The 23,739-nt window shown below is 45.8% G+C and overlaps 1 protein-coding gene across 1 annotated transcript in view; it reads left to right on the top strand.

The window, feature by feature from the left end:
• The first annotated feature begins 1,061 nt into the window (after positions 1-1,061).
• Positions 1,062-23,739, top strand: part of LIN28A (lin-28 homolog A) — a 130,950-nt gene continuing 108,272 nt past the window's right edge. Inside the window, exon 1 of the mRNA XM_063951745.1 lies at positions 1,062-1,329. Within this exon, the coding sequence (XP_063807815.1) occupies positions 1,062-1,329 (268 nt within the window). The remainder of the gene's footprint in view (positions 1,330-23,739) is intronic.

Raw genomic sequence — 23,739 nt, 5'->3', positions numbered from 1 at the left:
TACAAGGGATACTACAGTGTCATGTTCTGGGGTTTCATGTTCTGGGTGTGTAATGCTCGTTGCCAAAGGGTAATGCTTGTTGCCAGGGGTTTCATGCACTGGGTGTGTAATGCTCATTGCCAAAGGGTACTGCTTGTTGCCAGGGGTTTCATGTGCTAGGCGTGTAATGCTCGTTGCCAAGTGGTAATGCTTGTTGCCAGGGGTTTAAGGATGCCACGGCGCCAGAGCTACCCTGCGCTATGCGCTCGGCACCCGGGTCCCGGCACTTCCCGGCTGTCAGACGCTAGCGGTCAAGTATGAGCTCCAGCATCCATCTCCTCCATGGCGGCCATTTTGTAAGGGACATTTACCAGATTGACAAGTCGCAGTGGCTTTAGGGGTGGTGGTTACGCCACTGTACAGTGTAGTGCAATGTCATAACGTGAATAAGGAACACTTCTATGTCATGTAACATGAATCAGAGGCACTACATGTGCTGTATTGTGAATAAGATTGTGCTACTGTGTGGCGTAATTTTAATTGGGGGTACTATTGTGTGGCCGCGCCACTTCCTTGTAAGTCTGCACCCCTTTTTATCTAATCCCTTTATTAGATATGAGATCAAGGGCACAAGTTTATAGTTTGCAGGGGTGCACCGAACACTCTAGCACCAGCCCTGCCCGCCATAAAGGACGGCGCGAAGATCCCACCAGATTCAGGCCTGTCCCAAGCAAGGAGGGAGTGGGGGGACAGTAGCAGGGCCAGTGAGCACACTAGTTGACTGCACTGGCCCTTGCTACAATTGAGTGTGACCAAGAGGCAGTGGGCTGCTGGTCATTCTGTTATGAATTCACATTGTGTGCAAAAACACAAACACAGATTCAAAACAGCTGCAATTGCATAAAAGGTTACACAACAGCACACATGAATGCAGGTTTTACTGAGCCTTTGTAGGCTGGAAAGTAGAAATCAAACTCGGGAACAGTCTTAAGTAAGCAGACAAAGTAATCCAGAAAGTATATACAAATGTGAGTCAGCAGTAGGCAGGCAAATGAACATTGTTCAAGTTCCAAGCATAAATCATGAACAGACTGCAGAAAAATGATATTCAGAATTCAGGAAGATCCCAGCAGCAGACACAGGAAGATTACCATATGCAGGAACAGGCACAAAACCTAACAACAAACACCAGCAACTCAATGTCTCGGAGAAAGGAGTCAACTACCTGCACAACAGGTGCAGCTAATAAGGCGGAATTAACTCATCACTGGCAATATCCCATAAATCCAGACAGAATGGTGCCTCGACAGCAACACCCGGTGGTGGACACACAATACTACACTATTCTTGGTAAACAAACAGAGAGGCAATTCTATAAAAATATGGACGTAAAACCTAACAAATAAAAGTCAACACAGGTACATTATTAATCAGTTGAAGTGCTCTGTTTTGCTAAAAGTGGAAAATAATTTTGATTTGTGATATACAAAAGAACTTCATATTATTGCTCTTTAAACTGCCAGAGCTCACTGAATAAAAACAATATTATGGACAGGATTTCATCAATCTGCATATAAAGTAGAGATGTGCACCGGACACTTTTTGGGCTTTGGGTTTTGGATCTGGATCTCCTTTCGTGTTTTGGATGTGGATTGGTTTTGCCAAAACCTCCCTTTTTGGTCTTAGATCTGTATTTACAAGAAAAAAAAACCCAGCTCCAATCACAGAATTTATTTTTTTTCTCTTTGTTTCTACAGTATTACTAACCTCAATAAGATTAATTTCCACTCATTTCCAGTCTATTCTGAACACCTCACACAAAGGTTGCACCGAGGTAGCTGGATGACTAAGCTAAGCGACACAAGTGTGCGGCACAAACGCGTGGCCCATCTAGGAGTGGCACTGCAGTGGCAGACAGGGTGGCAGTTTTAAAAACTAGGCCCCAAAGAGCATATAATGCAAAGATAAAAAAGAGGCGCAAGATGGAATTGTCCTTGGGCCCTCCCACTCACCCTTATGTTGTTTAAGCAGGACATGCACAGTTTAATGACCCCATCATTTCAGCGACAGGTGGTCCCCCTAGAAAAAGCTTGCCAAGTTCTCCGAATCATAGCTAGCTACAAAAATCTCATCTCCATATTTGATTACTTTTCACATTATGAGAAGAGGCAAGAGGAAGAGGACAGTGTCAAGAAGGTTTTTCAAAATTCGAGAGACACACGCAATCAGGAACAACACACAGGCTTTCACCTCCACTCCTATATTGGTGTGGAACAGAAAGGACTTTGTGGGTAATTCAGAGTTGATCGCAGCAGCAAATTTGTTGGCAGTTGGGCAAAACCATGTGCACTGCAGGGGAGGCAGATATAACATTTGCAGAGAAAGTTAGATTTGGGTGGGTTATTTTGTTTCTGTGCAGGGTAAATACTGGTTGCTTTATTTTTACACTGCAATTTAGATTTCAGTTTGAACACACCCCACCCAAATCTAACTCTCTCTGCACATGTTATATCTGCCCCCCTGCAGTGCCCATGGTTTTGCCCAACTGCTAACAAATTTGCTGCTGCGATTAACTCTGAATTAGGCCCTTTAACCAAGCAAATGTATAATTACCACATTACTGGATAAACTGAAAAACTAGGAGCCAAAGCCTGATTGGACATTTTCCCATGCACGGAGTCTGGAGACTTATTTTGTGAAAATATTGTGGGTTCCTTTTTCTCCATTTTTTTTATTGCATTTTTATTTACATATTTTGAGGCAGATGCCTTATTTTCATTTTTCACAGCTCCCAGTTACACGCATGTGAGCATACTTGTGAGTCCCAGTTACACGCATGTGAGCATACCTGTGTGTCCCAGTTACACGCATGTGATCATACTGGTGTGTCTTGTTTATTTTATTCATATTTTATTTTTAAATAAAGCAGCCCCTTAGATGTATTAGCAGCCCCTCGTGAGCCCCCACAGCAGCCCTGGATCGGGTAAGTTGAGTTTGGATGGGTTCGGTATAGTATTAAGCAGGACTGTGCAGTGAATTTTTTGTTATTTAGCCCCTGCCCTAGTGGGTACGTTGAGTTCAGGTGGGTTCAGTACAGTACTAAGCAGGACTGTGCAGTGACGTTTTTGTTATTCAGCCCCTGCCCTAGTGGAGCTTACCACTCTACAGTAGTCATGGGCAAAGTGATTCACTGAACTGAGTTGAGACACATGACTCAGTTCAGTGAAGTGTCTCGAGTCAGTGTCTTGGCACATGAGTCATGACTCATTTGTATTTTAATGTATTGCAGAGACTGCACATGAATCAGTGAGTTGCCAGTGCTGGAGGATCAGTGCTGGACTCATGGAGGGAGTTATTCAGCTGCAGTGATTGTGTGCAGTGTATCTGGGGGAGGCAGCTGCTTATGCACTGATTGTTAATAATATATTAACATAGATTCACTGTTATGTTGATATATTATTAATAACCACTTATTGCATACTAGTTACAGAATATGCACATTACTTCTGGTTGAGGAGAGAAAGCTTAACAGCCATGCAACACATCATTCAATCTGTAACTAAACCAAATAAAAACATTTTTTTTTACTTTGCATACTTTGCTAATTGGATGATTTAAGGTGGGCTTTTTTTTAGGTGGCCTTAGATTTATTATATTATCCACTATCTAGCCTCCAGGGAGTTTGCCACCCACAATCACATTGAGCAGGAACACTGAGCTGAGAGCCCTGTACCACAGGGGCTCCACCTCCTGCAGGCTTATACTGCATGAATCAGATCCATCCACTGAGTCACTGAGTCTACACAGTGTACAACTGTCTCAACTCACTGGCAGACTCAGGATGAATCATGATTCATGAAATGGATCAGGCAGAGCAGCACAGCACTCACTGACTTGTGAGTCGTGACTCGTGACTGCTTCCTCCCCACTCCCACTGGGTGTCACCTGGTATAGCCTCTGGCCAATCACAGCTAAAGACACTCAGCAGAAGACACTGACTGAAGGACACACTGAATTTCCTCCCTCTGGCTGAGAGAGGCTACTGCTGCAGCTGTCTCGACTCATTAAACAGTGAGTGACTCGAATCATTCATACTTCCTGATGATTCGAGTCACTGTGTTGAGACAGTGAGTCAGTAGCCATCTCTACTCTACAGTCCAAACTCTTTTCATACTACAAGTAGGACTGTGGGAGAAAGCAATGCTAACCTCTGTGCCTCCAGCATGCCTCAGCCTGGCAAGCCAGACAGCTTCCTGACTGTAAGCCACCATAAGACTCCATACTGGGCCCTTATTCAGTAACTGTTTGTGCATCACAGGAGCTCATGGCCCATCTAGTGCTGCAGTGCACTGGAAAGGTGAGATTTCATTTTGCAATGCAATATCACTGAAACTCCATTCTAACACCGCAAGGTCTTGCGATAACCCTACGCAGACCTTACATTGGGGGTCATTCCGAGTTGATCGCTCGTTGACGATTTTCACAACGGAGCAATTAAGGCTAAAGTGCGCATGGTACGCAGTGCGCATGCGCTAAGTATTTTAACACAAAACTTAGTAGATTTACTCACGTCCGAACTAAGAATTTTCATCGTTGAAGTGATCGGAGTGTGATAGACAGGAAGTAGGTGTTTCTGGACGGAAACTGGACGTTTTCTGGGAGTGTGCGGAAAAACGCAGGCGTGTCAGGGAAAAACGCGGGAGTGTCTGGAGAAACGGGGGAGTGGCTGGCCGAACGCAGGGCGTGTTTGTGACGTCAAACCAGGAACGAAACGGCCTGAGCTGATCGCAATCTGTGAGTAGGTCTGGAGCTACTCAGAAACTGCTAAGAATTTTCTATTCGCAATTCTGCTAATCTTTCATTCGCTATTCTGCTAAGTAAGATACACTCCCAGAGGGCAGCTGCCTAGCGTGTGCAATGCTGCTAAAATCTGCTAGCGAGCGAACAACTCGGAATGACCCCCATTGTCCAATTATTAAGGAGAAAACATTAACAAAATAAAGGAAAAGAACCATGTACAACAAATATGCATCTTGTAAATAATCCCAAAATGTGGAACATTAATAAATCAAAATTAAGGTTGACTAATTGGAACCATTAATTTGAGTCCCTAACATGAAATAATGAGAAGAACCTCTCTCTAATGCTGGGTACACACTGCAAACTAGAAGATATATCTACTAGAGATAAGCAGGTTCAAACAGTGCACCCCTGGAATTATATGGCAGACATATATTTTATTTATTTATTTATTTATTTATTAGCAGTTTCTTATATAGCGCAGCATATTCCGTTGCACTTTACAATTAGAACAACAATTATAGAACAAAACTGGGCAAAGACAGACAGACAGACAGACAGAGGTAGGAAGGCCCTGCTCGCAAGCTTACAATCTATAGGGAAATAGGCATTGATACACAAGGATAGATAGAAACATAGAAACATAGAATTTGACGGCAGATAAGAACCACTTGGCCCATCTAGTCTGCCCCTTTTTTTTTTTTTTTTTTATCTTTTAGGCAATCTCAACCCTTTTTGAACCTTCATTCTTTGTAAGGATATTCATATGCCTATCCCAAGCATGTTTAATTTGCTCTACAGTCTTAGCCTCTACCACCTCTGATGGGAGACTATTCCACTTATCCACTACCCTTTCTGCGAAGTAATTTTTCCTTAAATTTCCCCTGAACCTCCCCCCCTCCAGTCTCAGTGTATGTCCTCGAGTTCTAATACTTCTCTTCCTTTGAAGAATGTTTCCCTCCTGAACTTTGTTAAGACCCTTGATATATTTGAAAGTTTCTATCATGTCCCCCCTTTCCCTTCTCTCCTCCAAACTATACATGTTAAGATCTTTTAGCCTTTCCGGGTAAGTTTTGTGATGTAGGCCATGCACAATTTTAGTTGCCCTTCTTTGTACACTCTCTAATGTATTTATATCCTTCTGGAGATATGGTCTCCAGAACTGGACACAGTATTCCAGATGGGGCCGCACCAATGACCTATACAGTGGCATTATCACTTCTTTTTTCCTGCTACTGATTCCTCTCCCTATGCAACCAAGCATCTGACTTGCCTTTCTCATTGCTTTGTTGCATTGATTTCCTGCCTTCAAGTCACTTGAAATAGTGACTCCTAACTCCCTTTCCTCCTCAGTAGTTTCCATTATAGTACCCTCGATACTATATTTAGCCTTTGGGTTTTTGAGACCCAAGTGCATGATTTTGCATTTTTTAGTATTAAACTGTAGTTGCCACGTTCTTGACCATTTCTCAAGCCTAGCTTGGTCATCAATCATTTGTTTTACCCCTCCCGGTGTGTCTACCCTGTTGCATATCTTTATATCAGCTGCAAAAAGGCATACCTTCCCTTCAATACCATCTGCAATGTCACCAACAAAGATATTAAAGAGAACTGGACCAAGTACAGATCCCTGGTGTACTCCACTGGTAACATTTCCCTCCATAGATTGCACTCCATTAACTACAACTGTCTGTTTCCTATCCTGCAACCAGGTTCTTATCCATTTAACTGTTTTATAATCCACCACCATGCTTTCAAGTTTATTTAGCAGTCTGCGATGTGGGACAGTGTCAAATGCCTTACTAAAGTCTAGATATGCTACATCTACAGCTCCACCTTGATCTATTATTTTCGTCACAGAGTCAAAAAAGTAAATAAGATTTGTTTGGCATGATCTCCCACCAGTAAATCCATGCTGTTTTGGATCCTGTAAGTTGTTTGATTTAAGATATTCCAAAACTCTTTCTTTTAATAGTTTTTCCATTACTTTCCCTACTACTGATGTAATGCTTACTGGTCTGTAGTTACTTGCTTCTTCCCTGCTTCCACTTTTGTGCAGTGGAACTACATTTGCTCTTTTCCAGTCCTCTGGAATAACACCTGTATTTAGTGACTGGTTAAATAATTCTGTTAAAGGTGTAACCAGCACATCTTTTAGCTCTTTGAGTATTCTTGGGTGTATCCCATCTGGTCCCATTGATTTATCCACTTTTAATTTTGAAAGTTCAGTTAGGACCTTCTCCTCTGTAAATGTACTTTCATCTACCTTATTTTTATGAATGTCCTTGCAGCTTAACTGTGGCCCCTTCCCTTCTTCTGTAGTAAATACAGAGCAAAAATAATTATTTAGGTGACCTGCTATTGCCTTGTCTCCCTCTACCAGATGCTCACTCTCTGTCTTAAGTGTTATTATTCCTCCATTTGATTTTCTCCTTTCACTTATATACTTAAAAAAGTTTTGCCCCCTTTATCTACCGACTGGGCCATTTTTTCCTCAGCTTCTGCCTTTGCACGTCTAATCACTTTCTTAGCATCCTTCCGTCTGTCAAAATACACCTCTTTGTCATTATTATTATTTTGAGTCTGTTTGTATTTCCTAAAAGCCATCTTTTTTGCTTTCACACTAGTTGATACTTCTTTTGTGAACCACACTGGCTTCCTTTTCCTGGTGCTTTTCCTAACCATTTTGATACAAAGGTCAGTTGAACTTAGTATTGCACTTTTCAGTTTTTCCCACCTCTCCTGCACTCCTTCCAAGTTCCTCCAGTCCACCAAAGAATATACATGTGTGATATGTGATGAATGCGAGACATATACATATGTGCTATGTGTGTGTTTTATGGAAACCCCCCCCCCAATAAAAATCTTGCGTTTGCCCCTGCATCCATCACCAGATTTTCATTCCTATCTGCCAGATAATTGTATAGCGTATGCCCAGTTTTAGCTGAATGAAGGAAAAAGATCTGCTATATCACCTGTACTCATCTTCTGCTAAATACCCCAGATAATAAAATTTGCTTTCATCATATGATAACAGCCATCTCACATGATTCAATTCTTGGTAAAAATGTATTTAAATTTCTAAAAAGAAATGTTAATAAATGAGAACTAGTTCACTTCCCTTTAGCAATATGCACATACAGCATATGCATTTTTTAATAGCATGTTTGTGTGAATTGGTGAGTGAAGCAACAAGTGTTAGTGGGGGATGATGCTGCTGAGGCATGGGGAAGGCGATAGCGGGATGCATTCGTCACTTACGTTTCGTGGGTAGAAAAATATAGGGTACTTGTTGGGTGGGGGTTTCACTGCTCCGTCTTTCACATCATCAATCCGTGCAGGCCAGTAGATGCTACCTGTCACATAATGGTTCCCCAGGTTGCTAGGTTCTTAATGGGTTGTATATGATATGATCACCCAGCAATGTTGGAAGACAAAATGTGAGTTTATGTGGACTGTACAGAGGGGATGTAACTTGATAGGGAAGCTGTGAAGGTTATGTGTGTGGGTCTGAAATTTGGTAGGCTTGTCTGAAGAGATGAGTTTTCAGAGAACGTTTAAAGGTTTGGAGACTAGAGTAGAGTCTTATTGTGCGTGGGAGTGCATTCCACAGAGTGGGTGAAGCCCGGGTAAAGTCCTGTCATTTTGAGTGGGAACAGGTAATACATGTGGATGAGAGACGCAGATCTTGAGCAGAGCGGAGAGGTCTGGTAGGGAGATATTTTGAGATGAGTGAGGAGATGTATGATGGTGCAGTTTGGTTAATAGCCTTGTATGTAAGTAAAAGTATTTTATATTTGACACGGTAGAATACCGGTAACCAATGGAGGGACTGACAGAGCGGATCAGCAGATGAAGAACGTCTGGCGAGGAAGATTAGCCTCGCAGCTGCATTTAAAATGGATTGAAGTGGTGATAGCCTATGTTTGGGAAGACCAGTAAGGAGACTATTACAATAATCAATGCGGGAGATAATGAGTGCATGGATTAGAGTTTTTGCAGTGTCTTGTGTAAGATAAGGGCGTATTTTGGATATGTTTTTAAGGTGCATGTAACATGATTTAGAGACAGATTGAATGTGTGGAACAAAGGACAGTTCAGAGTCAAGGGTGACACCTAGGCAACGAGCTTGTGGGGTGGGGTGGATAGTTGCATTGTCAACAGTTAGAGAGATATCAGGTTGGTAACTACTCTTAGCTGGTGGGAAAATAATTAAATCAGTTTTGGAAATGTTGAGTTTGAGGTGGCGAGATGACATCCAAGATGAAATGGCAGACAGGCATCCAGTGACACGAGCCAATACTGGTGGTGACAAATCTGGGGAGGATAGGTAGATTTGAGTATCATCAGCATACAAATGATACTGAAATCCAAAGGAGCTGATTAGTTTACCAAGAGAGGAGGTATAGATTGAGAAAAGCAGAGGACCTAAGACTGAGCCTTGCGGTACTCCAACTGATAGAGGTAGAGAAGAGGAGGTAGAGTCAGAGAAGTGAACACTGAAAGAGCGATTAGATAGGTAGGATTAGAACCAAGAAAGGGCTGTGTCCTGAAGACCTAGGGATTGTAGTGTTTGTATGAGAAGAGAGTGGTCAACAGTGTCAAAAGCAGCAGAGAGATCTAGAAGAATAAGTAGTGTGTAATGGCCTTTTGATCTAGCAGTGACTAGATCATTCACTACTTTGGTCAGTGCCGTCTCTGTGGAGTGTTGGGCACGAAAGCCTGACTGAAGTGGATCCAATAAGTTGTGCGAGTTAAGAAAGTGTGTAAGGCGAGTGTAGGCAAGCCTCTCAAGTAGTTTGGAGGAACTGGGTAGCTGAGAAATGGGACGGTAGTTAGAGAGTGTGTTTGGGTCAGAGTTGTGTTTTTTTAGAATGGGAGTAATGACTGCATGTTTAAACAGAGAGGGAAAGATACCAGTAGAGAGAGAGAGATTACAGATTTTAGTTAAGGTTGGGATAAGCACAGGAGACAAAGTTTTACTGACCTGTGAGGGTATAGGATCAAGAGGAGAGGTAGTGGAATAGGAGGATGAAAAGAGTGTTGATACTTCATCTTCACTTGTGGGATCAAATGAAGAGAAAGTGCCAGAGGGTTCAGGTAGGGAATTGAGCAGGTCACTGGCTGAGTTAGAGCATACCATTTCATCTCGGATTTTATCAATCTTATCCTTGAAGTAGGAAGCAAGTTCTTGTGCACTGATAGTAGCTAGTGGGGGAGGTGAGGGAGGGTAAAGAAGGGATTTAAATGTATTAAAAAGTCGCTTGGGGTTGTTGGCATGATAAGAGATGAGAGATTGGAAATATGTTTGTTTGGCAGTGTCCAGGGCCTGACGATAGGAGTGGTAGGTAGTCTTATATGTGAGAAAGTCACTTGGATTCTGAGATTTCCGCCACTGACGTTCTACTTTACGTGACAGTTTTTGTAGGTGTCTTGTTGATTTAGAGTGCCATGGTTGGCATCTAAGCCTACGTGGAGTGTGATGGGTAGCTGGAGTCACTTCATCAAGGGCACTCTCTAGGGTCTGGTGCAGGTGTGATACAGCAGTGTCAGGTGTAGTAAATGTAGAGATTGGTGAGAGCAGTTGTTGCAGAGAAGTGGAAAGTTGTTGAAAATGTATATTGTTAGTATTTCTGCGGGTTAGAGGAGGCTTGCTTGGTTTTAGTGTCCTAGAATTTAAAGTAATAGAAGAGATTGTGAAGGTGATCAGGTTGTGATCAGAGAGAGGGAAATGAGTGTTAGTGAATTCGGAAACTGAGCAGAGCCTGGTGAACACAAGATCAAGGCAGTGGCCCTCATGGTGAGTAGAGGAGTCGGACCATTGGGTTAGGCCAAGAGAGGAGGTTAGAGAGAGGAGTTTGGATGCATGAACAGATTGTGGACTGTCAAGAGCTATATTGAAATCGCCCATAATGATGGTGGAGATGTCAGAGGATAAGAAGTGTGGGAGCCAGGCAGAGAAATCTTCTAGAAATTGTTGTTTAGGTTGCCCAGGAGGGCGATAGATAGCTGCAACATGCAGAGAGAAGGGGGTGAAAATCCTGATCGAGTGAACTTCAAATGAGGTGAATGCGAGTGGAACCTGAGGTAGAACAGTGTATGTGAAAAACTGTGACAGTAAGATTCCGACCCCACCACCTTTACTATTATTAGGCCTAGATGTGTGTGAGAAGTGGAAACCACCATGTGACAGTGCTGCAGGGGAGGCAGTGTCTGATTGTGTGAGCCATGTTTCTGTTATAGCCAGCAGATTAAAGTTGTGAGATATGAAGAGGTCATGGATGGATGTTAATTTGTTACAAACAGAGCGTGCATTCAATAAGGCACATTCTGTCTCTTTTGACTGACTTTGGCCACAAATGTGGCCTCTCCCCATTTTGTACTCAGAGTTGTATGTTTATTGGAAAACACTTTGTCAAACTTGGAATTTCCATTTCCACCTTTGCGGCTATATATTTTCACAAATCTGGTTGTGATGTTGAAGCTTGTTTCATATTCTGCTCTAGGCTTTAGTTTAAACCTAGGATGAAGTACAGCAGCACCCCTGGAATTATACGGCAGTGCCTCTGGACTTATACAGCAGATAGGCAGCACCCCTGGACTTATACAGCAAATAGTCCACACCCCTGGACTTATATAGCACAGGCAGCACCCCTGGAGAATTACACAGCACAGCAGATAGGCAGCAGCACCCCTTGACTTAAACGGCAGTGGGGCAGCACCCCTGGACTGATAGGACAGAGGGACAGCACCCCTGTCTCTTTAGCCTTGCTCCAGGACTATGGACTGCATCTTTCAGTTGACTTCTGCCCTTATCTCACAATTGTCCGGATTGTACTGAAGTACATCTTCAACCAGCTAACTAGTTAGTTACACAACACAGCAGACAGGCAGCAGCACCCCTGGATGTAAATGGCAGAGGGACAGCACCTCTGGACTTATAGGGCAGAGGGGCAGCACCCCATAAAGGACAACACCCCTGGAATGATATGGCAGACAAAGAAAAAGACGTGTAAGATGGAATTGTCCTTAGAGTCCTCCCACCCACCCTTATGTTGTATAAACAGGACATGCACACTTTAACAAATCAATCATTTCAGCGACAGGGTCTGCCACACGACTGTGGCTGAAATGATTGGTTTGTTTGGGTCCCCAGAAAAAAAGAAGCAATTAATCTCTCCTTGCACAAACTGGCTCTACTGAGGCAAGATGTCGTCCTCATCCTCCGATTCCTCACCCCTTCAGTGTGTACATCCTCACAGAGTATTAATTCGTCCCCGCTGGAATCCAACATCACAGGTCCCTGTGTATTTTCTGGATGCAACTGCTGGTAAAGGTCTTCCTGGAGGAATTTATAATTCATTTTGATGAACATCATCTCCACATTTTGTGGAAGTAACCTCCTATGCTGATCGCTGACAAAGTTACCGGTTGAACTAAACACTCTTATGGAGTACACACTGGAGGGGGGCAATGTAGGTAAAATAAAGCCAGTTTGTGCAAGGGCCTCCAAATTGCCTCTTTCTCATACGTCCTAGAGGATGCTGGGGTCACATCAAGAACCATGGGGTATAGACGAGATCCACAGCAGACATGGGCACTTTAAGACTTTCAAAGGGGTGTGAACTGGCTCCTCCCTCTATGCCCCTCCTCCAGGCTCCAGTTTAGAATCTGTGCCCAGGCAGACTGGATGCACACTGAGGAGCTCTACTGAGTTTCTCTGAAAAGAGTTTATTTTAGGTTTTTTATTTTCAGGGAGCACTGCTGGCAACAGTCTCCCTGCTTCGTGGGACTTAGGGGAGAGAAGTCAGACAAACTTCTGTGAGTTTAAAGGCTCTGCTTCTTTGGCTACAGGACACCATTAGCTCCTGAGGGTCTGATCGCTAGGTACGCCTAGATGCTCGTTCCCAGAGCCCGCCGTCACCCCCCTTGCAGAGCCAGAAGTCAGAAGACAGGTGAGTAGAAGAAGATCAGAAGACTTCAGTGACGGCTTTGAGGTACCGCACAGCGGCCGCGCTGCGCACCATGCTCCCACACTCAGAGGCACTACAGGGTGCAGGGTTGTCTGGCAAGAGCGGACATAGTGCCAGGGCACTGTCCGGACCCCCGCCAGTATAAAAAAGTTTAAGAAAGAGCGGGTCAGAAGCGTGCCATTACGGGGGTGGGGCTTAGTCCTCACAGCACACAGCCCGGCGCCATTTTCTTTACACAGGCTGCAGAGACGCTGGTCCTTCCTCACACTGCTGTACAAGTTGCAGGGTGCAAAACGGGGAGGGGGGGGGCACAGTGATTTTGGTGCATTGTATGTAATTTATAAAAGCGCTGCAGGTCTGGGACATTTTCTGTAGTGTACAGACCAGGTTTGGGCGCTGGGGTGTGAGCTGGCAATATCTCCCTCTGTGTCTCTCTGACAGGCTTTACTGTAGGTCTGTCCCCTATAGGCCCAGTGTATCTGCGTGTGGTGGGTGAACGTGTGTCGGCATGTCTGAGGCGGAGTGCTCTTCCCAGGAGGAGACTATATTAGGGACACAAACGGCTGTGGGAGTGACCCTGTCGACACCGCCAACATCTGATTGGGTAAATGTTTTGAGTGCTTTGAATGCAAATGTGGCTCTGATAAATAAAAGATTGGATAGATCTGAGTCTCAGAACCAGGCTTGGAAGAAATCCGTAGAGGATGTGTCGTTTCAAGTCCAGACCCCCTCGGGGTCACAAAAACGTTCATTTGCCCAACTAACAGACACGGATACCGACACGGACACTGACTCAAGTGTCGACTATAGTGATGCCAGATTAGATCCTAAACTGGCAAAGAGCATTCAGTACATGATTGTGGCTATAAAAGATGTATTACATATCACTGAGGACCCTACTGTTCCTGATACTAGGGTCTGTATGTTTAAAGGAAAGAAACCTGTGGTAACGTTTCCTCCCTCTCATGAACTGAACACACTTTGTGAAAAGGTTTGGGAAAGTCCTGACAAAAAGTTTCAGATTCCCAAAAGGATTGTAATGGCGTATCCGTTTCCCTCTGGGGATAGGGAAAAATGGGAGTCACCCCCAATTGTGGACAAAGCTCTGTCACGGCTGTCCAAAAAGTTAGCTCTCCCGTCCCCTGATACGACAGCCCTAAAGGATCCTGCGGATCGTAGGCAGGAAAATGCATTGAAATCCATTTATGTCACCACGGGTATGCTACTCAGACCAGCCATTGCATCTGAGTGGGTGAGTAGTGCTATCGAAAAATGGGCAGATAACTTGTCATCTGAAATGGATACCCTAGATAGGGATAGCATTCTTTTGACACTAGGTCATATCAGGGACTCTGCAGTCTACCTAAAGGAAGCTGCGAGAGATATTGGCCTCTTGGGATCACAAGCCAATGCCATGGCAGTCTCAGCTAGGAGAGCATTGTGGATTCATCAATGGAATGCTGATGCTGACTCTAAGAAAGCTATGGAGTCTCTACCGTATAAGGGTGGTGTGTTTGGTGACGGCCTAGCTGATTTGGTATCTACGGCTACCGTGGGTAAGTCATCATTTTTACCTTATGTGCTTGCCCCACAAAAGAAAGCACACCACTATCAGATGCAGTCCTTTCGGCCCAATAAATACAGAAGGGGCTGAGGGTCTTCCTTCCTTACTACGAGAGGAAAGGGAAAAGGTAAACGATCACCGGCCGTGGCCGGTTCCCAGGAGCAAAAGTCCTCCCTGGCTTCTGCCAAGTCCACCGCATGACGCTGGGACTCCCCTGCGGGAGTCCGCACCGGTGGGGGCACGTCTCAGGCTCTTCAGTCAGTTCTGGGCTCATTCGGCCCTGGCCCATGGGTTTTAGAAATAGTGTCCCAAGGGTACAAACTGGAGTTTCAAGACATCCCCCCTCTCTTCCAGACAGGGAGGTGGTATACAAAAATTGTGTCACAATCAAGTCATTGTCAGGGTTCCCCCGTCGCAACAGGGAGAAGGCTTTTAGTCGAGCCTGTTCGTGGTCCCGAAGCCAGACGGCTCAGTCAGACTAATCCTGAACCTCAAATCCCTCAATTTCTACCTAAAAAAAATTCAAATTCAAGATGGAATCTCTCCGGGCAGTGATCTCCAGTCTGGAGGAGGGGGATTTTATGGTGTCGGTAGACATAAAGGATGCCTACTTGCATGTTCCCATTTATCCTCCACATCAGGCTAACCTGAGGTTTGCAGTTCGGGATTGTCATTACCAATTTCAGACGTTGCCGTTTGGTCTGTCCACGGCTCTGAGGATTTTCACCAAAGTAATGGCCGAAATGATGGTTCTCCTACGCAAACAAGGAGTCATGATTATTCCGTACTTGGACGATCTCCTGATAAAGGCGAGATCCAGGGACCAATTGATGCAGAACATTACGCTCTCCCTGACAATTCTGCAGCAAAATGGTTGGCTCCTAAACTTGCCAAAATCACAGTTGGTTCCAACGAGACGGCTGTCGTTTTTGGGAATGATTCTGGACACAGAATTACAGAGAGTCTTTCTTCCAGTGGAAAAGGCTCTGGAAATTCAGAACCTGGTCAAACAATTGCTGAAACCAGCAAGAGTATCGATCCATCAATGCACTCGGTTGCTGGGAAAGATGGTGGCGGCCTACGAGGCCATTCAGTTTGGCAGATTCCATGCCAGAGTGTTTCAGTGGGACCTGTTGAACAAGTGGTCCGGGTCCCATCTGCACATGCACCGAAGGATAACCCTGTCTTGCAAGACCAGAATCTCACTCCTGTGGTGGCTGCACAGCTCTCACCTCCTAGAGGGACGCAGGTTCGGGATCCAGGACTGGAGCTTAGTGAGCACGGATGCGAGTCTCCGAGGCTGGGGAGCAGTCACGCAGGGGGAAAGCTTCCAGGGAAGATGGTCAAGCCAGGAAATGTGTCTACACATAAACGTTCTGGAGTTAAGGGCCATTCACAACGGCCTTCTGCAAGCGGAACATCTTCTTCGCAATCGGCCCGTCTTGATTCAGTCGGACAAAATAACAGCAGTAGCGTACATAAACCGCCAGGGCGGAACAAAGAGCAGAGCGGCAATGGCAGAGGCCACAAAGGTGCTCCTTTGGGCGGAAAGGCATACAAGCGCTCTGTAAGGGATCTTGATTCCAGGAGTGGACAACTGGGAAGCAGACTTCCTCAGCAGATACGATCTCCATCCAGGAGAGTGGGGTCTTCATCAAGAGGTCTTTGCAGAAGTGACAAGTCTTTGGGGAATTCCTCAAATAGACATGATGATGTCTCGCCTCAACAAGAAACTTCAGTGACACCGTGGGTGTTTCAGTCGGTGTACGTGTTTCCTCCGCTTCCACTCATTCCAAAAGTGATAAAGATCAATAGAAGAACAAAGGTTCGAGCGATCCTCATTGTTCCAGACTGGCCAAGAAGGGCTTGGTATCCGCATCTTCTGGAATTACTCGTAGGAGATCCCTGGCCTCTTCCTCTGAGGGAGGATCTGTTACAGCAGGGCCGTGTGTGTTCCAAGACTTACCGCGACTTTGTTCGACGGCTTGGAGGTTGAACACCGGATCCTAGCCCGGAAGGGTATTCCCGAGGAAGTTATCCTCACTCTTATTCAGGCCAGGAAGGGAGTAACGTCTAAACATTACCACCGTATTTGGAGAAAGTACGTGTCTTGGTGTGAATCCAGGAAGGCTCCTACGGAAGAATTTCAGTTAGGACGTTTTCTCCATTTTCTACAAGCCGGTGTGGATGCGGGCCTAAAGTTGGGCTCAATTAAAGTTCAAATTTCAGCTTTATCGGTGTTCTTCCAAAAACAATTAGCCTCCCTTCCAGAAGTTCAGACCTTCGTGAAAAGCGTGTTGCACATCCAACCTCCCTTTGTGCCCCCTGTGGCACCATGGGATCTTAACGTGGTGTTGCAGTTCCTTCAATCTCATTGGTTTGAACCTTTGCAGAAGGTAGAGTTTAAATGTCTTACTTGGAAAGTGGTCATGCTGTTGGCCTTGGCATCCGCAAGGCGGGTGTCTGAATTGGCGGCCTTGTCTCACAAGACCCCTTATTTGATCTTCCATGAAGATAGAGCAGAATTGAGGACTCGTCAGTAATTTCTGCCGAAACTGGTTTCGTCGTTCCACTTGAACCAACCTATTGTGGTGCCAGTGGTTACTGACGCCTTGCTGGAATCGAAGTTTCTCGATGTAGTAAGAGCTTTGAAAATGTATGTCGCCAGAACGGCTCAGTTTAGGAAAACAGAGGCCCTGTTTGTCCTGTATGCTCACAATAGAATTGGGGCTCCTACTTCCAAGCAGACTATTGCGCGCTGGATCTGTCATACAATTCAGCAGGCTCATTCTGCGACTGGATTGCCGTTACCAAAATCGGTGAAGGCCCATTCTACCAGAAAGGTGGGCTCGTCCTCGGCGGCTGCCCGGGGGGTCTCGGCATTACAACTTTGCCGAGCAGGTACTTGGTCGGGTTCAAACACCTTTTTGAAGTTCTACAAGTTTGATACCCTGGCTTATGAGGACCTCATGTTTGGTCAATCGGTGCTGCAGAGTCATCCGCACTCTCCCGCCCGTTCTAGAGCTTTGTTATAACCCCATGGTTCCTGATGTGACCCCAGCATCCTCTAGGATGTATGAGAAAATAAGATTTTAATACCTACCGGTAAATCCTTTTCTCTTAGTCTGTAGAGGATGCTGGGCGCCCGTCCCAGTGCGTACTGTATCTGCAGTTATTAGTTGTGGTTACACACATGTTGTGTTACGGTTATAGTCAGCCTGTTGCTGATGATGTTCATGCCGTTGACTTGCGTTGTGTTAAATGCCATGTTGTACGGCGTGCTTGAGGTGTGAGCTGGTATGTATCTCACCTTAGTTTAACAATAAATCCTTTTCCTCGAAATGTCCGTCTCCCTGGGCACAGTTCCTATAACTGGAGTCTGGAGGAGGGGCATAGAGGGAGAAGCCAGTTCACACCCCTTTGAAAGTCTTAAAGTGCCCATGTCTCCTGTGGATCCTGTCTATACCCCTTGGTTCTTGATGTGACCCCAGCATCCTCTACGGACTAAGAGAAAAGGATTTAAAGTTAGGTATTAAAATCCTATTTTTTCCTGCTAGTATACATACGGACTGTCTGACATGCCTACTTGGATGTGGTCACCGATATAATCCTCCAGCATTCTTTCAATGGTGACAGCATCATATGTAGTGACAGTAGACATGTCAGTAATTGTTGGCAGTGCCTTCAGTCCAGACCAGATGTCAAAACTTGCTCCAGACTGCCCTGCATCACTGCCACCGAGTCAGCTAGAAAATGTAAGTTTTTTTTACTCACAGGCACAGTTGCGGGAGAAAATGAGGGAGGAGCTGTTGACATGTCACATTCTGATTGAGCTGACAATTTTCTCACCAACAGGTCTTTGCACCTCTACAGACAGCTGGAAAGAGAGATACAACGTAAGCTTTAAACCTAGGAATGAGCACAGTGGCCAAAATGTTGTGATCTGATTTCAACAGATTGACCACCTATGAATCCTGGCAATGGGAATGAAGGGCTCCATCCACAAGTCCCACATACTTAGCGGAATCGCTCCATTTTAGCTCCTCCTTCAGTTTCTCCAGCTGCTTCTGCAAAAAGCCTGATGAGGCGAATGACCTCACTCAATCTTGCACAGTCTGAATTGACATCACATTTGGCAAGTTCAAAGGGTTGGAGAACCTTGCACAACACGGCGATCATTCTGCACTGCACTTGAGTCAGGTGCATCCCCCCTCCCTCCTTTGCCTATGTCATAGGTGGATGTATGGGCTTGAATGGCCTTTTGCTGCTCCTCCATCATCTAAAGCATATAGAGGGTTCAATTCCACCTCGTTACTACCTGCTTGAGGTGATGGCAGGGCAGGTTCAAGAGTGTTTGCTGGTGCTCCAGTTTTCAGCACACAGTCGCTGAATGTTGAAAGTGGCCCGAAATTTTGCAGGCCACCAACAGCATCTCCTGCATGTTCCTGTCATTTTTCAAAACATTCTGTACCACCAAATTAATTGGGACATGCTGGAATTTGTCCAGATGTAATGCTTGCACAATATTGGTGGCGTTGTCAGATAATACAAATCCCCAGGAGAGTCTAAGTGGGGTAAGCCATTGTGCGATGATGTCCCTCAGTTTCTCTAAGAGGTTCTTAGTGGTGTGCCTCTTATGGAAGCTGGTGATACACAGCGTAGCCTGCCTAGGAACAAGTTGGCATTTGTGAGATGCTGCTGCTGGTGCCGCTGCTGTTGTTGCTGCGGAAGGCAATACATCTACCCAGTGGGCTGTCACAGTCATGTAGTCCTTAGTTTGCCCTGTTCCACTTGTCCACATGTCCATGGATAAGTGCACAGTGGGTACAACTGCATTTTTGAGGACACTTTTCCTAATGTCCCTGTACAGTCCGGGAATCGCTTGCCTAGTGAAGTGGAATCTAGATGGGATTTGGTACCGGGGACACAGTACGTCCTTCAACTATCCAAATCCCACTGCACTAATGGCGGATACCGGACGCACGTCTAACACCAGCATAGTTGTTATGGCCTCAGTAATCCGCAACAGGGTGACTGCTGTCATACTTCATCTTCCTCGCAAAGGACTGTTGTACAGTCAATTGCTTAGTTAAAGTAGTTCAAGTGGTCTTCCGACTTCCTCTCTGGGATGACGATCGACTCCCAGCAGCAAAAACAGCAGCAGTAGGCGTAGCACTCAAGGATCCTCTGGAGGAATCCCGGATAGGAGAGGAGTCAGTCATACCAGTGACATGGCCTGCAGGACAACTTCATATCCTGAATGAGAAAGAAATTGACGATGAAACAGTTGGTGGTGTGGATTGCAGGTGCTTGGATACAACAGGAAAAAAGGATTTAGGTGTCACTGGACTGCTTAGTTTCTGAACTTGACAATGACTTATGATGAAGCGCTGCAGGTGACATATAAGGGAGGATGATCCTAGGTGGCTAGCATCCTTACCCCTACTTACTACGCTATTACAAAGGCTATATGTGGCAAGACAGTAGTTGTCCGGATTTGGTTAGAAATAATTTCAGACCGAAGAAGTGGATATTTTAGTCTTCTGCCCAGGCATGACAGTGGGCTTTTTCATCCCACGGGCATCAACTGTCTGCACCGGTGCCTTATTCAAACAAACCACATCACCATCAGAATCCTCATCGTCAACTTCTTCCTCAGTACCAGCTACAGCAATATCCTCCTCATCCTGGTGTACTTTTACAGTGACATCCTCAGTCTCAATATCAGCAACTGGACTGGCGGTGCTCCTCCCAGCACTTGCAGAGGGCGTGCAAATGATGGTAGGAGCCTACTCTTCCAATACAATGTTGGGAAGGTCAGGCCTAGACATCACAACTGCAGACATACTTGGACTCTCCTTGGGGATTTGTGATATCTCTGAATGCACAGTTGTTTCCTGTGCTTAAACAAGCTTCATTTTTTTTACTTTTTCGAGATGGAGGAGGACTTCCATCTTCATGAGAAGCTGAGCCACCAGTCATGAACATAGGCCAAGGCCTTAGCCTTTCCTTGCCAATTCGTGTCATGAATGGCTTAACGCCAGTATTTCTCATCAGATAATTTAATTTTTTATTTGGTTATTAAATTTTGCTTCTTGGATTTTATGTGCCCTCTATGACATTGGGCATTGGCCTTAGCAGACGATGTTGATGGAATTGCATCGTCAATGTCATGACTGGTGGAAGCAGCTTCAGCACTAGTACTAGGATGTGGTTCCTGATCTTTCACTATTTTTTACTCCAAATGTTTGTTCTCCATTTCACAGGACAGTGCCCCTTTATTTTTACAGCACCCCAGGACAGCACCCCTGTACAGCACTCCTAACAGCACAGGACAGCACCCCAGGACAGCACAGGACTGCAGTACCCCTGTACAGCACAGGACAACACCCTGTACAGCACCCCTAACAGCACAGGACAGCGCCCCTTTATTTTTACCTCACACAGCACAACGCCACAGCACCCCTTTATTTTTACAGCACACAGGACAGCGCCCCTAACAGCACAGGACAGCACCCCTGTACAGCACCTCTAACAGCACAGACAGCAGCACCCCTGTACAGCATCCCTAACAGCACAAGACACCACCCCTGTACAGCATAGGGCAGCAGTACCCCATGAACAGCACCCCTGTACAGTAACCCTGTACAGCACCCCTAACGGCACAGGACAGCACCCCTAACAGCGCAGGAAAGGTCAACATGGGTTTTTAACAAAAAAACTTAAATTTTCACATTTTTCATACTATTCCATCCACGTGGACTACGATTGGGAATAGTACCCTGTGTTGAGAGCAGCGAGGCACCTTTCTCGTAGCCATGCAAGGGGATGTGGTGCACTAATTGGGGTTTCCGGTTACTTTACAGAGTAACCGACACACAAAAAACCCTCATGCCAAACTTTTCCTGTGTCAACCTTTTCCATGTCGAAATTTAACACACGTCGACCTGTTGTGTGTTGTTCTTTTGAGGTCGACCTAGTGACTGTCAACCTTTTCCCGGTCAACCCTATAATCCATACCTCAGCAGAGGAGAATATACATGTAATACAATTGAAGGGGTATGGGTCATTGGGTTGACTCAGCTTAGGTCGACAGTCATTAGGTTGACCATGGAAGGTCGACATACATTAGGTCGACAGGGGAATAGGTCGACATGTACTAGGTTAACAGGTTAAAAGGTCGACATGGGTTTTTGGACTTTTTTTTGGTGTTTTCTTCGTAAAGTGACGGGGAACCCCAGTTAGTGCACCGTGTCCCCTCACATGGCTCTCTTCGCTCACCATGCTTCGGGCAAGGTGCCTTGCTCCGCTACCGCTGCGCTCGGCACAGGTTACCGTTCCCAATTGTAGTCCACATGGATCATCAAGTATGAAATAGTCCAAAAAATGGGGGGGGGAGTGAAAAACTCATGTCGACCTGTCGACCTAGTACATGTCGACCTAATGACCACGTCGACCTAATGACTGTCGACCTAAACTGTGTCGACCTAACAACCGTATCCCAATTCAAGTAAGAATTCTTTACAAAGTCAAAATTCATTATAACTATGGGCCTGGGGGGTCATTCCGAGTTGTTCGCTCGTTGCCGATTTTCGCTATATTGCGATTAGTCGCTTACTGCGCATGCGCAAGGTTCGCAGAGCGCATGCGCTTAGTTATTTTACATTTTTCATCGTTCTGGTGATCGTACTGTGATTGACAGGAAGTGGGTGTTTCTGGGCGGAAACTGGCCGTTTTCTGGGCGTGTGCGAAAAAACGCTGGCGTTTCTGGGAAAAACGCGGGAGTGTCTGAAGAAACGGGGGAGTGTCTGGGCGAATACTGGGTGTGTTTGTGACGTCAAACCAGGAACGAAACTGACTGAACTGATCGCAATGTAGGAGTAAGTCTGGAGCTACTCAGAAACTGCTAAGAAATTTATTTTCGCAATTCTGCTAATCTTTCGTTCGCAATTCTGCTAAGCTAAGATACACTCCCAGAGGGCAGCGGCTTAGCGTGTGCAATGCTGCTAAAAGCAGCTAGCGAGCGAACAACTCGGAATGAGGGCCCTAATTCAGACCTGATCGTAGCAGCAAATTTGTTAGCAGTTGGGCAAAACCATAGGGGTAATTCTGAGTTGATCGCAGCAGGAAATTTTTTAGCAGTTGGGCAAAACCATGTGCACTGTAGGGGGGCAGATATAACATTTGCAGAGAGAGTTAGATTTGGGTGGGTTATATTGTTTCTCTGACGTCCTAAGTGGATGCTGGGGACTCCGTCAGGACCATGGGGGATTAGCGGCTCCGCAGGAGACAGGGCACAAAATTAAAAGTTTGACCACTAGGTGGTGTGCACTGGCTCCTCCCCCTATGACCCTCCTCCAAGCCTCAGTTAGGTTTTTGTGCCCGGCCGAGAAGGGTGCAATCTAGGTGGCTCTCCTAAAGAGCTGCTTAGAATAAAAGTTTGTTAGGTTTTTTATTTTCAGTGAGTCCTGCTGGCAACAGGCTCACTGCAACGCGGGACTAAGGGGAGAAGAAGCGAACTCACCTGCGTGCAGGATGGATTGGCTTCTTAGGCTACTGGACACTAGCTCCAGAGGGACGATCACAGGTACAGCCTGGATGGGTCACCGGAGCCGCGCCGCCGGCCCCCTTACAGATGCTGAAGAGAGAAGAGGTCCAGAAATCGGCGGCTGAAGACGTCCCAGTCTTCTTAAGGTAGCGCACAGCACTGCAGCTGTGCGCCATTGCTCTCAGCACACTTCACACCGCGGTCACTGAGGGTGCAGGGCACTGGGGGGGGCGCCCTGGGCAGCAATGTAATTACCTTTACTGGCTAAAAATACATCACATATAGCCCCTGGGCTATATGGATGTATTTAACCCCTGCCAGGATTACAGAAAAAACCGGGAGAAGAGCCCGCCGTGAAGGGGGCGGGGCCTATCTCCTCAGCACACAGCGCCATTTTTCCCACACAGATCCGCTGGTGGGAAGGCTCCCAGGCTCTCCCCTGCACTGCACTACAGAAACAGGGTTAAAACAGAGAGGGGGGGCATATTTTGGCGATATTAATATATATTAAGCTGCTATAAGGGAAAACACTTACTATAAGGTTGTCCCTGTATAATTATAGCGCCTTGGTGTGTGCTGGCAAACTCTCCCTCTGTCTCCCCAAAGGGCTAGTGGGGTCCTGTCCTCTATCAGAGCATTCCCTGTGTGTGTGCTGTGTGTCGGTACGTGTGTGTCGATAGGTATGAGGACGATGTTAGTGGAGGCGGAGCAATTGCCTGTAATGGGATGTCACCCCCTAGGGAGTCGACACCGGAATGGATGGCTTTATTTATGGAATTACGTGATAGTGTCAACACGCTACAAGGTCGGTTGACGATATGAGACGGCCGGCAAACCAATTAGTACCTGTCCAGGCGTCTCAAACACCGTCAGGG

The sequence above is a fragment of the Pseudophryne corroboree genome, chromosome 2 (assembly GCF_028390025.1).
Source record: "Pseudophryne corroboree isolate aPseCor3 chromosome 2, aPseCor3.hap2, whole genome shotgun sequence".
Classification (NCBI taxonomy): Eukaryota; Metazoa; Chordata; class Amphibia; order Anura; family Myobatrachidae; genus Pseudophryne; species Pseudophryne corroboree.
This window is presented reverse-complemented; position numbering and strand designations above follow the sequence as displayed.